The sequence below is a fragment of the Filicampus tigris genome, chromosome 19 (assembly GCF_054856515.1).
Source record: "Filicampus tigris isolate MCC_2025a chromosome 19, RoL_Ftig_1.0, whole genome shotgun sequence".
Lineage (NCBI taxonomy): Eukaryota > Metazoa > Chordata > Actinopteri > Syngnathiformes > Syngnathidae > Filicampus > Filicampus tigris.
The window spans coordinates 4,107,003-4,120,167 of record NC_141235.1 but is presented as its reverse complement, the minus strand read 5'-3'; the positions used below and the strand labels follow the sequence as shown (position 1 = coordinate 4,120,167).

Genomic DNA, 13,165 nt, shown 5'->3' with positions numbered 1-13,165 from the left:
TTTTTTTTTTTTCTTTCTTCCATATTTCGCCTGAATTTATAAATAAAAGTTTGTTTCTGTGAAAAAAAAAAAAAAAATCACCAGTTTGTCACACATTCAACTGTTTCTTGAAATTCTTCTCTTGTAGTTTTTATACCTTTTCAACGTTCTTGAAAAGTGAAGGCGAAGGCAAAAAGAGAGTGCACACCGGCACGGCCAAGTGCATGCAGCCCGGCTGCAAAAACCAAGGCGTGACCTACACCTCCGTTTCCAGGGCCCATCTTCGGATGCACTATCAAACGGTGAGCTCAAACAGGCGAGACTTTCCTACTTTAGCGACGGAGTAAACATAACGTATCAAATCACTTGTACAATTCATTCTGAAAAGAATCATTCAATCCGCATTTTTTTTTTTTTTTTTCCTCTCTTCAAATAGGTGCACCCTAGCAAGAAGTTGGCGCTCATGGCGATGCTGGCCGGAAACAGCAGGCGTGGCCAGCACGCAAAGCATCCCAGCAAGAAGCGCCGGCTCAACCCGGAGGGATCCCTCCAGGGCACGTTCAGCCAGTTCCAGGCCAGGCAGATGTTCACGAGGTGAGGACGAATCCATTAAAAAAAAAAAAAAAAAAAAAATACTGGTAGTACTCATGCACGGTTATGATCATCAAATGATTTTTTGGATTCATTTTCATTCGCAAGGTGGTTCGTGGAGACCCTTTCGCCCCCCAGCCTTTGTGAGCACCCTTACACCAGGGAGCTGTTTGCCTACATCAGCCCCGAATTCAAGCTCATGTCCAGGCGGACCCTGTCCAGGGACCTGGACGAGCTGATGGACAAGGCCAAGCTGGAGGTCAACAAGCTGCTGTCGGAGCAGAAGTGGCTGGCGACCACTGCTGACAGCTGGACGGTGCACAACCGGTAAAACTGCGCCGCCACGGCGACGTCGTCAAATCCCGCACATTTCATGCATTCATCTTATTCTCTTTTTTTTTTTTTTCCCCCCACAGCGCATTCCTGGGCATGACTGTGCACTGGATCGACCGGCCCAGCCTGAAGAGGAAGAAGGCGACCCTGGCATGCAGGGAGTTGAAAGTAAGGCGATCATGCTCTCATCGAACAATATATTGCTTTATCGATTGGAATGATTTCATTTTCCGTGTCAGGATGCAAAAGCCTAAAGAGGTGCTCAAAAGCCACGCCTGTTTTTTCTCAGGCCAGCCAGACGCATCAGCTCCTGGGGGAAGCCATCCATAAGGTCCACCAGGAGTTTGGCATTGTCGACAAGGTGGTCGCCACCACCACGGACAACGGCGCCAACTACGTCGCGGACGCCAGCGCCTTCGGGGAAGCGGCGGCGGCGGCGGAGGAGGAGGAGGAGGAGGAGGAGGACGAGGACGACGACGACGACGAAGTGGTGCTGGGGCGGCCCGCCAACATCCACGGGCAGCTCGACGACAACGGCGCGGAGGCCGAGCCCCGGATCGCTCTGCCGCCCCACCGCTGCTGTAGGTAAGCAAAAGTGGATTTCCCGCGCCGCCGCTTTATCGGGAAAGCGTCCCGACGGAAAATGAGCGAATGCTCCCCGACGGACTTGATGGAATGCGACAACCTCCTCGTTCCAGCGGGCATACGCTGAACCTCATGGCCAGCGCGGACGTCAGCGAGGTGGTGGGCTGGAGCAAGGGGGACACCCCCTGGTGCCGGGCCACCGCCAAGGTGCAGCACCTGTGGAAACTCCAGAACCGCAACACCACTGCCGCGCATCAGATCAAGGAGGCCGTCAAGAGGAAGCTGGCGACTCCCGTTGCAAATAGGCACGTTTGGAACAGGACAAATTTGCATGCTAATATCTTAATAATGTACTGGTGCTTTTATTTATTTCTTTATTTTGTAATTATTCTCTCTTTTTTTTTTTTTTTTTTTTCTCCATGTAATCATTTCCGTAGGTGGAATTCCTACTTGGACAGCGTGAAGATGCTATTGGAGGTGATGTCTGTGCCTGAGCAGATGGAGACCATCAACAACATCATAATGCACCAGCCCAGAAGCAAGGCAGGAGCTGCAATTGAGGATCAAGACATCAAGGTATGAAAAAAAAAAAAAAAAAAAATTTTTTTTTTTAAAATCGTCTTCATTTCATTTCGGCAAAAGTCAAGTCGCGCATGTCATTTTCCTTTTGGAACTTTTCAGGTCCTGACAGAGTACCGCGATGTCATGAACCCCGTGGCGGAAACCCTGGACAGCCTGCAGGGGGAGGACAACGCCTACATGGGCGTCCTCCTCCCGTCGCTGCTGGTCTTGAAGAGGTGGCTGCTGCAGCACCAACAGAGGGGCGAGCTGCAGTTTGCGGAGCCCCTGGTCACGTCCCTCCTCAGAGGCTTCGACAAAAGGTGCGCGGACCATATCAAGGCTCGTGCTGTCCTGTGGGGAAAAAAAACCCAACAACACTTGGCTCAATTTGTCACATTTTGAAGTCCGTATTAAAAAAAGTTTTAATAGTATATATGTATACATAGATTGACTTTGTTCTCACCTTTTCCAAACTGATTTGCAGGTTTGGGTCCCTCTTTGAGGACCAAGACCTGCTCATGGCCTCCGCCTTGCACCCGTCCTTCACCCCTGCCGTCCTGACGAGGATCGTCCCCGACCAGGCCGACGCCATCAAAGGCAGGATCCTCAGCGAGCTGAAGGCCATGGTGCGGCCCGAGGAGGAGGAGGAGGAGGAGGCGGCGCCTCTGTCGCCGCAGGAAATGCAGGCCCGGCCTGGTGTGAAGAGCCACCAGGACATGGTTTTCAAGTATGGCTTTATGTCGATCTTGAAAACTTTCAAAATAAGCCGTTCTCTATTCGCCATTTTTCTACAAATGCCCTTTTTTTTTTTTCTTTTTTTTTTCTAATGCTGATTACAGCGAACTGTTTGGCACTGACCAGGAGGTGAACAGCCAGGATGTGGAGCGGGTGCTTAGGGCCAGCATGCAGGACTGGAAACCCCGGCGGGAAGCCCTCTCCTGGGCCCTCTTCCCCATGGAGCACAGGGAGGCCTGGGTGGACTTGTTTATCAAGTACAACACCCCCTTCCCGAGCTCCGCCGCCGTGGAGAGGATGTTCTCCATAGCCGGCGGCATCCTCAGGCGCAAGAGGGCCATCCTGGCGAGCCACAATTTCCAGAAGCTGGTCTTCCTCAAGGGGAACATGTCCCTGTTGGGGTACCCCAGCTACCAGGGGCAGTTTGGGGAGGACAATCAGCAGCAGCAGCAGCAGCAGCAGCAGTAGTATAAGATTTGTTTCAATGTAAAGTGGTCCAAGGTGTTTTGAAATGAATAAAATTTGTGCTGTTGTCTTTATACACAGCTTTTTATTGTTGGTCCGAAAATAGCGGTGATGATTTTTCAAAGCGAGAGAACTACTGAATAAACATTGGACAGAGTGATTCGGTTAAAGTTTCATACATGCACAGAGCTATCGAACCGTGGGCCTCAGGTAAACAAAACGGAACGCTTTTCTCTCAAGCAGCGAGCAGCTGAAGAGAATGACCTCGTCATCCTTTTGTCTTCATTGATTGCCTTGAGACGTCAGCTTGCCAAAGACGAGTTCTTAATGAGAACAGGTCCACCGCAGCTGAGTGATCAAAGATGCAGAGTGGTACATGCTTGAAACCCGGTTCAAATCCCCGACCTAAACCTGGAACAGGCTGGATTGTGGCTCTTGAGGACCGAACTAGGACCGAAAAAAATCTTTCATGTTTTCCACCAAAAACGCCTTACTATACGCTTACCTCATTTTTCGCCCAAAACGCCTTACTATACCCTTACCACGTTTCTTCGCCAAAAACGCCTTACTATACCCTTACCACGTTTTTCGCCAAAAACGCCTTACTATACGCTTACCTCATTTTTCGCCCAAAACGCCTTACTATACCCTTACCACGTTTTTCGCCAAAAACGCCTTACCATGTTTTTCAAGGGTATACCCTTAGCATATTTTTCGCCAAAAACGCCTTACTATACCCTTACCACGTTTTTCGCCAAAAACGCCTTACCACGTTTTTCAAGGGTATACCCTTAGCATATTTTTCGCCAAAAACGCCTTACTATACCCTGACCACGTTTTTCGCCAAAAACGCCTTACCATGTTTTTCAAGGGTATACCCTTAGCATATTTTTCGCCAAAAACGCCTTACTATACCCTTACCACGTTTTTCGCCAAAAACGCCTTACTATACCCTTACCACGTTTTTCGCCAAAAACGCCTTACTATACCCTTACCACATTTTTCACAAAAAACGCCTTACCACGTTTTTCAAGGGTAAACCCTTACCACGTTTCTTCGCCAAAAACGCCTTACTATACCCTTACCATGTTTTTCGCCAAAAACGCCTTACTATACCCTTACCACATTTTTCACAAAAAACGCCTTACCACGTTTTTCAAGGGTATACCCTTAGCATATTTTTCGCCAAAAACGCCTTACTATACCCTTACCACGTTTCTTCGCCAAAAACGCCTTACTATACCCTTACCACGTTTTTCGCCAAAAACGCCTTACTATACCCTTACCACGTTTTTCGCCAAAAACGCCTTAGTATACTCTTACCACATTTTTCACAAAAAACGCCTTACCACGTTTTTCAAGGGTATACCCTTAGCATATTTTTCGCCAAAAACGCCTTACTATACCCTTACCACGTTTTTCGCCAAAAACGCCTTACTATACCCTTACCACGTTTTTCGCCAAAAACGCCTTACTATACCCTTACCACATTTTTCACAAAAAACGCCTTACCACGTTTTTCAAGGGTATACCCTTAGCATATTTTTCGCCAAAAACGCCTTACTATACCCTTACCACGTTTCTTCGCCAAAAACGCCTTACTATACCCTTACCACGTTTTTCGCCAAAAACGCCTTACTATACCCTTACCACGTTTTTCGCCAAAAACGCCTTACTATACTCTTACCACATTTTTCACAAAAAACGCCTTACCACGTTTTTCAAGGGTATACCCTTAGCATATTTTTCGCCAAAAACGCCTTACTATACCCTTACCACGTTTTTCGCCAAAAACGCCTTACTATACCCTTACCACGTTTTTCGCCAAAAACGCCTTACTATACCCTTACCACATTTTTCACAAAAAACGCCTTACCACGTTTTTCAAGGGTATACCCTTAGCATATTTTTCGCCAAAAACGCCTTACTATACCCTTACCACGTTTCTTCGCCAAAAACGCCTTACTATACCCTTACCACGTTTTTCGCCAAAAACGCCTTACTATACCCTTACCACGTTTTTCGCCAAAAACGCCTTACTATACTCTTACCACATTTTTCACAAAAAACGCCTTACCACGTTTTTCAAGGGTATACCCTTAGCATATTTTTCGCCAAAAACGCCTTACTATACCCTTACCACGTTTTTCGCCAAAAACGCCTTACTATACCCTTACCACGTTTTTCGCCAAAAACGCCTTACTATACCCTTACCACATTTTTCACAAAAAACGCCTTACCACGTTTTTCAAGGGTATACCCTTAGCATATTTTTCGCCAAAAACGCCTTACTATACCCTTACCACGTTTCTTCGCCAAAAACGCCTTACTATACCCTTACCACGTTTTTCGCCAAAAACGCCTTACTATACCCTTACCACGTTTTTCGCCAAAAACGCCTTACTATACTCTTACCACATTTTTCACAAAAAACGCCTTACCACGTTTTTCAAGGGTATACCCTTAGCATATTTTTCGCCAAAAACGCCTTACTATACCCTTACCACGTTTCTTCACCAAAAACGCCTTACTATACCCTTACCACGTTTTTCGCCAAAAACGCCTTACTATACCCTTACCACGTTTTTCGCCAAAAACGCCTTACTATACCCTTACCACATTTTTCACAAAAAACGCCTTACCACGTTTTTCAAGGGTATACCCTTAGCATATTTTTCGCCAAAAATGCCTTACTATACCCTTACCACGTTTCTTCGCCAAAAACGCCTTACTATACCCTTACCACGTTTTTCGCCAAAAACGCCTTACTATACTCTTACCACATTTTTCACAAAAAACGCCTTACCACGTTTTTCAAGGGTATACCCTTAGCATATTTTTCGCCAAAAACGCCTTACTATACCCTTACCACGTTTTTCGCCAAAAACGCCTTACTATACCCTTACCACGTTTTTCGCCAAAAACGCCTTACTATACCCTTACCACATTTTTCACAAAAAACGCCTTACCACGTTTTTCAAGGGTATACCCTTAGCATATTTTTCGCCAAAAACGCCTTACTATACCCTTACCACGTTTCTTCGCCAAAAACGCCTTACTATACCCTTACCACGTTTTTCGCCAAAAACGTCTTACTATACCCTTACCACGTTTTTCGCCAAAAACGCCTTACTATACTCTTACCACATTTTTCACAAAAAACGCCTTACCACGTTTTTCAAGGGTATACCCTTAGCATATTTTTCGCCAAAAACGCCTTACTATACCCTTACCACGTTTTTCGCCAAAAACGCCTTACTATACCCTTACCACGTTTTTCGCCAAAAACGCCTTACTATACCCTTACCACATTTTTCACAAAAAACGCCTTACCACGTTTTTCAAGGGTATACCCTTAGCATATTTTTCGCCAAAAACGCCTTACTATACCCTTACCACGTTTCTTCGCCAAAAACGCCTTACTATACCCTTACCACGTTTTTCGCCAAAAACGCCTTACTATACCCTTACCACGTTTTTCGCCAAAAACGCCTTACTATACTCTTACCACATTTTTCACAAAAAACGCCTTACCACGTTTTTCAAGGGTATACCCTTAGCATATTTTTCGCCAAAAACGCCTTACTATACCCTTACCACGTTTTTCGCCAAAAACGCCTTACTATACCCTTACCACGTTTTTCGCCAAAAACGCCTTACTATACCCTTACCACATTTTTCACAAAAAACGCCTTACCACGTTTTTCAAGGGTATACCCTTAGCATATTTTTCGCCAAAAACGCCTTACTATACCCTTACCACGTTTCTTCGCCAAAAACGCCTTACTATACCCTTACCACGTTTTTCGCCAAAAACGCCTTACTATACCCTTACCACGTTTTTCGCCAAAAACGCCTTACTATACTCTTACCACATTTTTCACAAAAAACGCCTTACCACGTTTTTCAAGGGTATACCCTTAGCATATTTTTCGCCAAAAACGCCTTACTATACCCTTACCACGTTTCTTCACCAAAAACGCCTTACTATACCCTTACCACGTTTTTCGCCAAAAACGCCTTACTATACCCTTACCACGTTTTTCGCCAAAAACGCCTTACTATACCCTTACCACATTTTTCACAAAAAACGCCTTACCACGTTTTTCAAGGGTAAACCCTTACCACGTTTCTTCGCCAAAAACGCCTTACTATACCCTTACCACGTTTTTCGCCAAAAACGCCTTACTATACCCTTACCACGTTTTTCGCCAAAAACGCCTTACTATACCCTTACCACATTTTTCACAAAAAACGCCTTACCACGTTTTTCAAGGGTATACCCTTAGCATATTTTTCGCCAAAAACGCCTTACTATACCCTTACCACGTTTTTCGCCAAAAACGCCTTACTATACCCTTACCACGTTTTTCGCCAAAAACGCCTTACTATACCCTTACCACATTTTTCACAAAAAACGCCTTACCACGTTTTTCAAGGGTATACCCTTAGCATATTTTTCGCCAAAAACGCCTTACCACGTTTTTCGCCAAAAACGCCTTACTATACCCTTACCACGTTTTGGCCAAGAACGCCTTACTATACCCTTACCACATTTTTCACAAAAAAACGCCTTACCACGTTTTTCACGTTATTTAAGGGTATACCCTTACCATATTTTAAGGCGTTTTTTACGAAAAGCAAAGTAAGACTGAAAGGCGGAAGGTATACCCTTACCTTTTTTTTCGAAAAACGAGGTAAGAGTATAAAGGCGTTTTTGATGTAAGGGTATACCCTTACCTTTTTTTCAAAAAATGATGTAAGGGTACACCCTTACCTTTTTTTCCGAAAAACGATGTAAGGGTATAGTAAGGCGTTTTTTACGAAAAGTGATGTAAGGCTGAAAGGCGGAAGGTATACCCTTACCTTTTTTTTTTTTTTTTCAAAAAATGATCTAAGGGTATAGTAAGGTGTTTTTGATGTAACGGTATACCCTTACCTTTTTTACGAAAAACGAGGTAAGGGTATAGTAAGGCGTTTTTTACGAAAAGCGATGTAAGGCTGAAAGGCGGAAGGTATACCCTTACCTTTTGTTCCAAAAAATTATGTAAGAGTATAAAGGCGTTTTTGATGTAAGGGTATACCCTTACCTTTTTTCCGAAAAACGATGTAAGGGTATAGTAAGGCGTTTTTTACGAAAAGTGATGTAAGGCTGAAAGGCGGAAGGTATACCCTTACCTTTTTTTTTTTTTTTTCAAAAAATGATGTAAGGGTATAGTAAGGTGTTTTTGATGTAAGGGTATACCCTTACCTTTTTTACGAAAAACGAGGTAAGGGTATAGTAAGGCGTTTTTTACGAAAAGCGATGTAAGGCTGAAAGGTGGAAGGTATACCCTTACCTTTTTTTTTTTTTTTCAAAAAATGATGTAAGGGTATATAGTAAGGCGTTTTTGATGTAAGGGTATGCCCTTACCTTTTTTACGAAAAATGATGTAAGGGTATAGTAAGGCGTTTTTTACGAAAAGCGATGTAAGGCTGAAAGGTGGAAGGTATACCCTTACCTTTTTTTTTTTTTTCAAAAAATGATGTAAGGGTATAGTAAGGCGTTTTTGATGTAAGGGTATATACCCTTACCTTTTTTACGAAAAATTATGTAAGGGTATAGTAAGGCGTTTTTTACGAAAAGCGATGTAACGCTGAAAGGCGGAAGGTATACCCTTACCTTTTTTTTTTTTTTTTTTTCAAAAAATGATGTAAGGGTATAGTAAGGCGTTTTTAATGTAAGGGTATACCCTTACCTTTTTTTCGAAAAACGAGGTAAGGGTATAGTAAGGCGTTTTTTACGAAAAGCGATGTAAGGCTGAAAGGCGGAAGGTATACCCTTACCTTTTTTTCAAAAAATGATGTCAGGGTACACCCTTACCTTTTTTACGAAAAATTATGTAAGGGTATAGTAAGGCGTCTTTTACGAAAAGTGATGTAAGGCTGAAAGGCGGAAGGTATACCCTTACCTTTTTTTTTTTTTTTTTTTTTTTCAAAAAATGATGTAAGGGTATAGTAAGGCGTTTTTGATGTAAGGGTATACCCTTACCTTTTTTACGAAAACCGAGGTAAGGGTATAGTAAGGCGTTTTTTACGAAAAGCGATGTAAGGCTGAAAGGCGGAAGGTATACCCTTACCTTTTTTTTTTTTTTTTTTCAAAAAATGATGTAAGGGTATAGTAAGGCGTTTTTGATGTAAGGGTATACCCTTACCTTTTTTATGAAAAATTATGTAAGGGTATAGTAAGGCGTTTTTTACGAAAAGCGATGTAAGGCTGAAAGGCGGAAGGTATACCCTTACCTTTTTTTTTTTTTTTTTTCTTTCAAAAATTATGTAAGGGTATATAGTAAGGCGTTTTTGATGTAAGGGTATACCCTTACCTTTTTTACGAAAAATGATGTAAGGGTATAGTAAGGCGTTTTTTACGAAAAGCGATGTAAGGCTGAAAGGCGGAAGGTATACCCTTACCTTTTGTTCCAAAAAATTATGTAAGAGTATAAAGGCGTTTTTGATGTAAGGGTATACCCTTACCTTTTTTACGAAAAATTATGTAAGGGTATAGTAAGGCATTTTTTACGAAAAGCGATGTAAGGCTGAAAGGTGGAAGGTATACCCTTATCTTTTTTTTTTTTTTTTCAAAAAATGATGTAAGGGTATAAGGCGTTTTTGATGTAAGGGTATACCCTTACCTTTTTTACGAAAAATGATGTAAGGGTATAGTAAGGCGTTTTTTACGAAAAGCGATGTAAAGCTGAAAGGCGGAAGGTATACCCTTACCTTTTTTTTTTTTTTTTTTTTTTTTCAAAAAATGATGTAAGGGTATAGTAAGGCGTTTTTGATGTAAGGGTATACCCTTACCTTTTTTTCGAAAAACGAGGTAAGGGTATAGTAAGGCGTTTTTGATGTAAGGGTATACCCTTACCTTTTTTACGAAAAACGAGGTAAGGGTATAGTAAGGCGTTTTTTACGAAAAGCGATGTAAGGCTGAAAGGCGGAAGGTATACCCTTACCTTTTTTTCCAAAAAATGATGTAAGAGTATAAAGGCGTTTTTGATGTAAGGGTATACCCTTACCTTTTTTTCAAAAAATGATGTAAGGGTACACCCTTACCTTTTTTACGAAAAATGATGTAAGGGTATAGTAAGGCGTTTTTTACGAAAAGCGATGTAAGGCTGAAAGGCGGAAGGTATACCCTTACCTTTTTTTTTTTTTTTTTTTTCAAAAAATGATGTAAGGGTATAGTAAGGCGTTTTTGATGCAAGGGTATACCCTTACCTTTTTTACGAAAAACGAGGTAAGAGTATAGTAAGGCGTTTTTTACGAAAAGCGTTGTAAGGCTGAAAGGCGGAAAGTATACCCTTACCTTTTTTTTTTTTTTTTTCCATAAAATTATGTAAAGGTATATATCATCAATTTGTGTGCCTGTGCGGTCTAGCGCCTGGCAGCGTAATCATGTCTTTACTACATTGTAGTACTCTTCCATACTAGCAGGTGGCAGCAGCAGGTAGTCAATTGTCTTTTTTTTTTAGAGACTTTTTAGAGAGAATTAATGATGCATGTTTATCCAAACGGGCCCATGTTTCACACTAAGTATCAATATGAAACATTATAAAATACCTTTTTCTTTGTGTTTAATTCCTATTCAAGATGTTATTATATAACGTCATTCTTCAATGTTAAAAAATGCTTATATAAACAATATAACACTAATCTTGTTAAAATAACCTTTTTTCCCCACAATCTCAGGTGCTGGTGTGCGGCGGGATTTTGTCAATGAAATAAATGTGCCTTAACTCCAAAAAGTTTGAAAAACACTGATCTATACATCCTTTTTGCTCACCGCATATCCTCACTGAGGATCTGATAATGAATGGATGGATTTTGACATACGCACTTTAACTTTTTCCTCATCTACGAATCAGCTCAGCATAGGTATCGGTTTAAATCATGAGCCACATTTTGCCCATGGGGGTGACTGACAGGCATTCTGTCCAGGTACCCCAAGCCTGCCCAGCTGTTGTCCTTGGTGGCCGTTGCCGTGGAGACAGGCAGGATGACCCACCCTCACCCCACCGGTTTCATGGGAGCCGTGGCCTCGGCACTTTTCAGCGCGTACGCGGCACAGCGGCGACCCCTGGCCACGTGGGGCGTGGGCCTGCTCAACGAGGCCTGCCCCATTGCCAGGAACTTCGTTCGGGCTCGGGGCTTTGCCGTGGACGAGACAGAGCGTGACTGGAACTACTTTTGCGATAAGTGGCAATGGTACGAGGCGCGCGTGTCGCCGAAATCGTCGGCTTCTTACAGAAGCGTCGAACTGCCAATGTGGATTGAACATTGTTGATAGCAAATACGTTTGAACGCATTTGTAGGCTGAATGCTAAAAATCTAGCTTTTTTTTCCTAATGCCACGGGAGACTTACGCCTGCGCAAGTAAAAATAAATGTTCGTTTTTAAACACTTGGCCTAAGCTATATCAAAAATTGAGTGAGTAAAAATCGTTTATTCGTAATTTGTATGTTTGTTTTTTTTTTCCGTTCGGCATTTTTCGCAGAATGCCACGGGGTATGCGCAAGTCACCCTGTGGCATTATGGAAAAAATGCAGAGGGGATCTCAGTGGGACCGCTACTTTTAAGTTGCTGAGGTGTTCTAGGATGCCCAAGGGAAACCGGCCTCGGGTAAAACAATACAAACAACAATGCGAACGATTTCAGAGCTTCGGTTACATGGAGCGAGTGTGCACCGAAGCACAAAAGATACGGAATGAGTTAGTAGCTACGACCTAGCACTAGTAGCAAATACTCGCCAGTGTTCCACAATTCCTGACCACTTACTCGACATTTCAAGACATATAGGTTAAGTTCAACCAAATGGCCACGACAACTTACCTGATATGAAAGGAGCACTCCAAACGCGTTGAATCCTGATAATGTTCTCGGTCCAGTCTGTGCGTTGAACGGCTTGCTGCCACTGGCTCCTCAGTCTTTCTGAAATGGCCTGGTTTCCTCTTGGAATTGAGAGATATTTCAACTCCTTTCCACATCGGTTCGTACACACAACAGCAAGGCATGTTGCTATTGTTTGAAACTATCCAAAAACTAAAGGAACTTCATGCTATTAAAAACACAACACTAGTCTTAACAGGCACGCGCACCTGACGCCCGTTTTGCGCCAATGATGTGCGCACAACCTTTGATGACGTACAATGTAATGAGCGTATACCCAGTGGCATTACGGGAAAAATATGATTCTTTTTTTTTTATAGCTAACAATTGCTATACTAACGGTGCGAATGCATGTTGCTAGTAGCGATGCCAAACTTGAACAAGTTGACAACTGCATGCTACATGTACCACGAGTAACATGATACAATTCTACTAGTTAACAATCGTAAAACGCATGTTACCGGTGAGACGAAACTGTGCACTAGTTGACATCAGCACACAACTAGTACCGATAGTTAAGTGCTAGATGTTAACTAGGAAAATGTTGTCCCATTATACTTTTACCAGTCTTTACTTTCAGCAGTAGTTCAGTACAGACTGTAAGTACCTTTCAAACTGTTCTGTCGCAGGTACCTGGATACGAGGGGCATCTCGAACGGCGTGGGTCCGGTCATCTGGCCCGACCCGTACGGGCCGGCCGAGAGAGACCTAGAGTACAAAACGTTCAGCCTGGCGGGCTGGGCGGGCCGCAGCGGCCACGACGCTCCGATGATCGCACTCGACGCTCTGCTGGCTGCTGGAGACGACTGGGAAGACCTCATGAGCAGAGCCGCCTTCCACGGAGGTTCACACTTCAACCTGGCAACATTTTATACCAGGGCCCTACCGATATGGATTTTTAAAAAAATGCAAAGGCTGATTCTGGCATATGGCTGAATATAATTACGATAACTGATTGATCTGGTGATTTTAGTATTTTATTTATTACTGA

The 13,165-nt window shown here is 43.1% G+C and overlaps 1 protein-coding gene across 8 annotated transcripts in view; it reads left to right on the top strand.

The window, feature by feature from the left end:
* adprh (ADP-ribosylarginine hydrolase) overlaps window positions 1-13,165 on the top strand; it is a 43,472-nt gene that overhangs the window by 29,032 nt on the left and 1,275 nt on the right. For 6 of the 8 annotated variants that reach the window (XM_086017602.1, XM_086017603.1, XM_086017601.1 and 3 more), the window contains 10 exons: window positions 128-281; window positions 416-573; window positions 679-897; window positions 987-1,071; window positions 1,193-1,488; window positions 1,602-1,793; window positions 1,926-2,064; window positions 2,170-2,369; window positions 2,534-2,776; window positions 2,889-3,409. In XM_086017602.1, the coding sequence (XP_085873728.1) occupies window positions 128-281; window positions 416-573; window positions 679-897; window positions 987-1,071; window positions 1,193-1,488; window positions 1,602-1,793; window positions 1,926-2,064; window positions 2,170-2,369; window positions 2,534-2,776; window positions 2,889-3,252 (2,050 nt within the window). In that variant the 3' untranslated portion in view covers window positions 3,253-3,409. Of the gene's footprint in view, window positions 1-127; window positions 282-415; window positions 574-678; window positions 898-986; window positions 1,072-1,192; window positions 1,489-1,601; window positions 1,794-1,925; window positions 2,065-2,169; window positions 2,370-2,533; window positions 2,777-2,888; window positions 3,410-11,226; window positions 11,494-12,803; window positions 13,019-13,165 lie in introns of those variants that run through there. The other 2 variants (XR_015082771.1, XM_086017608.1) reach the window with 1 other exon arrangement.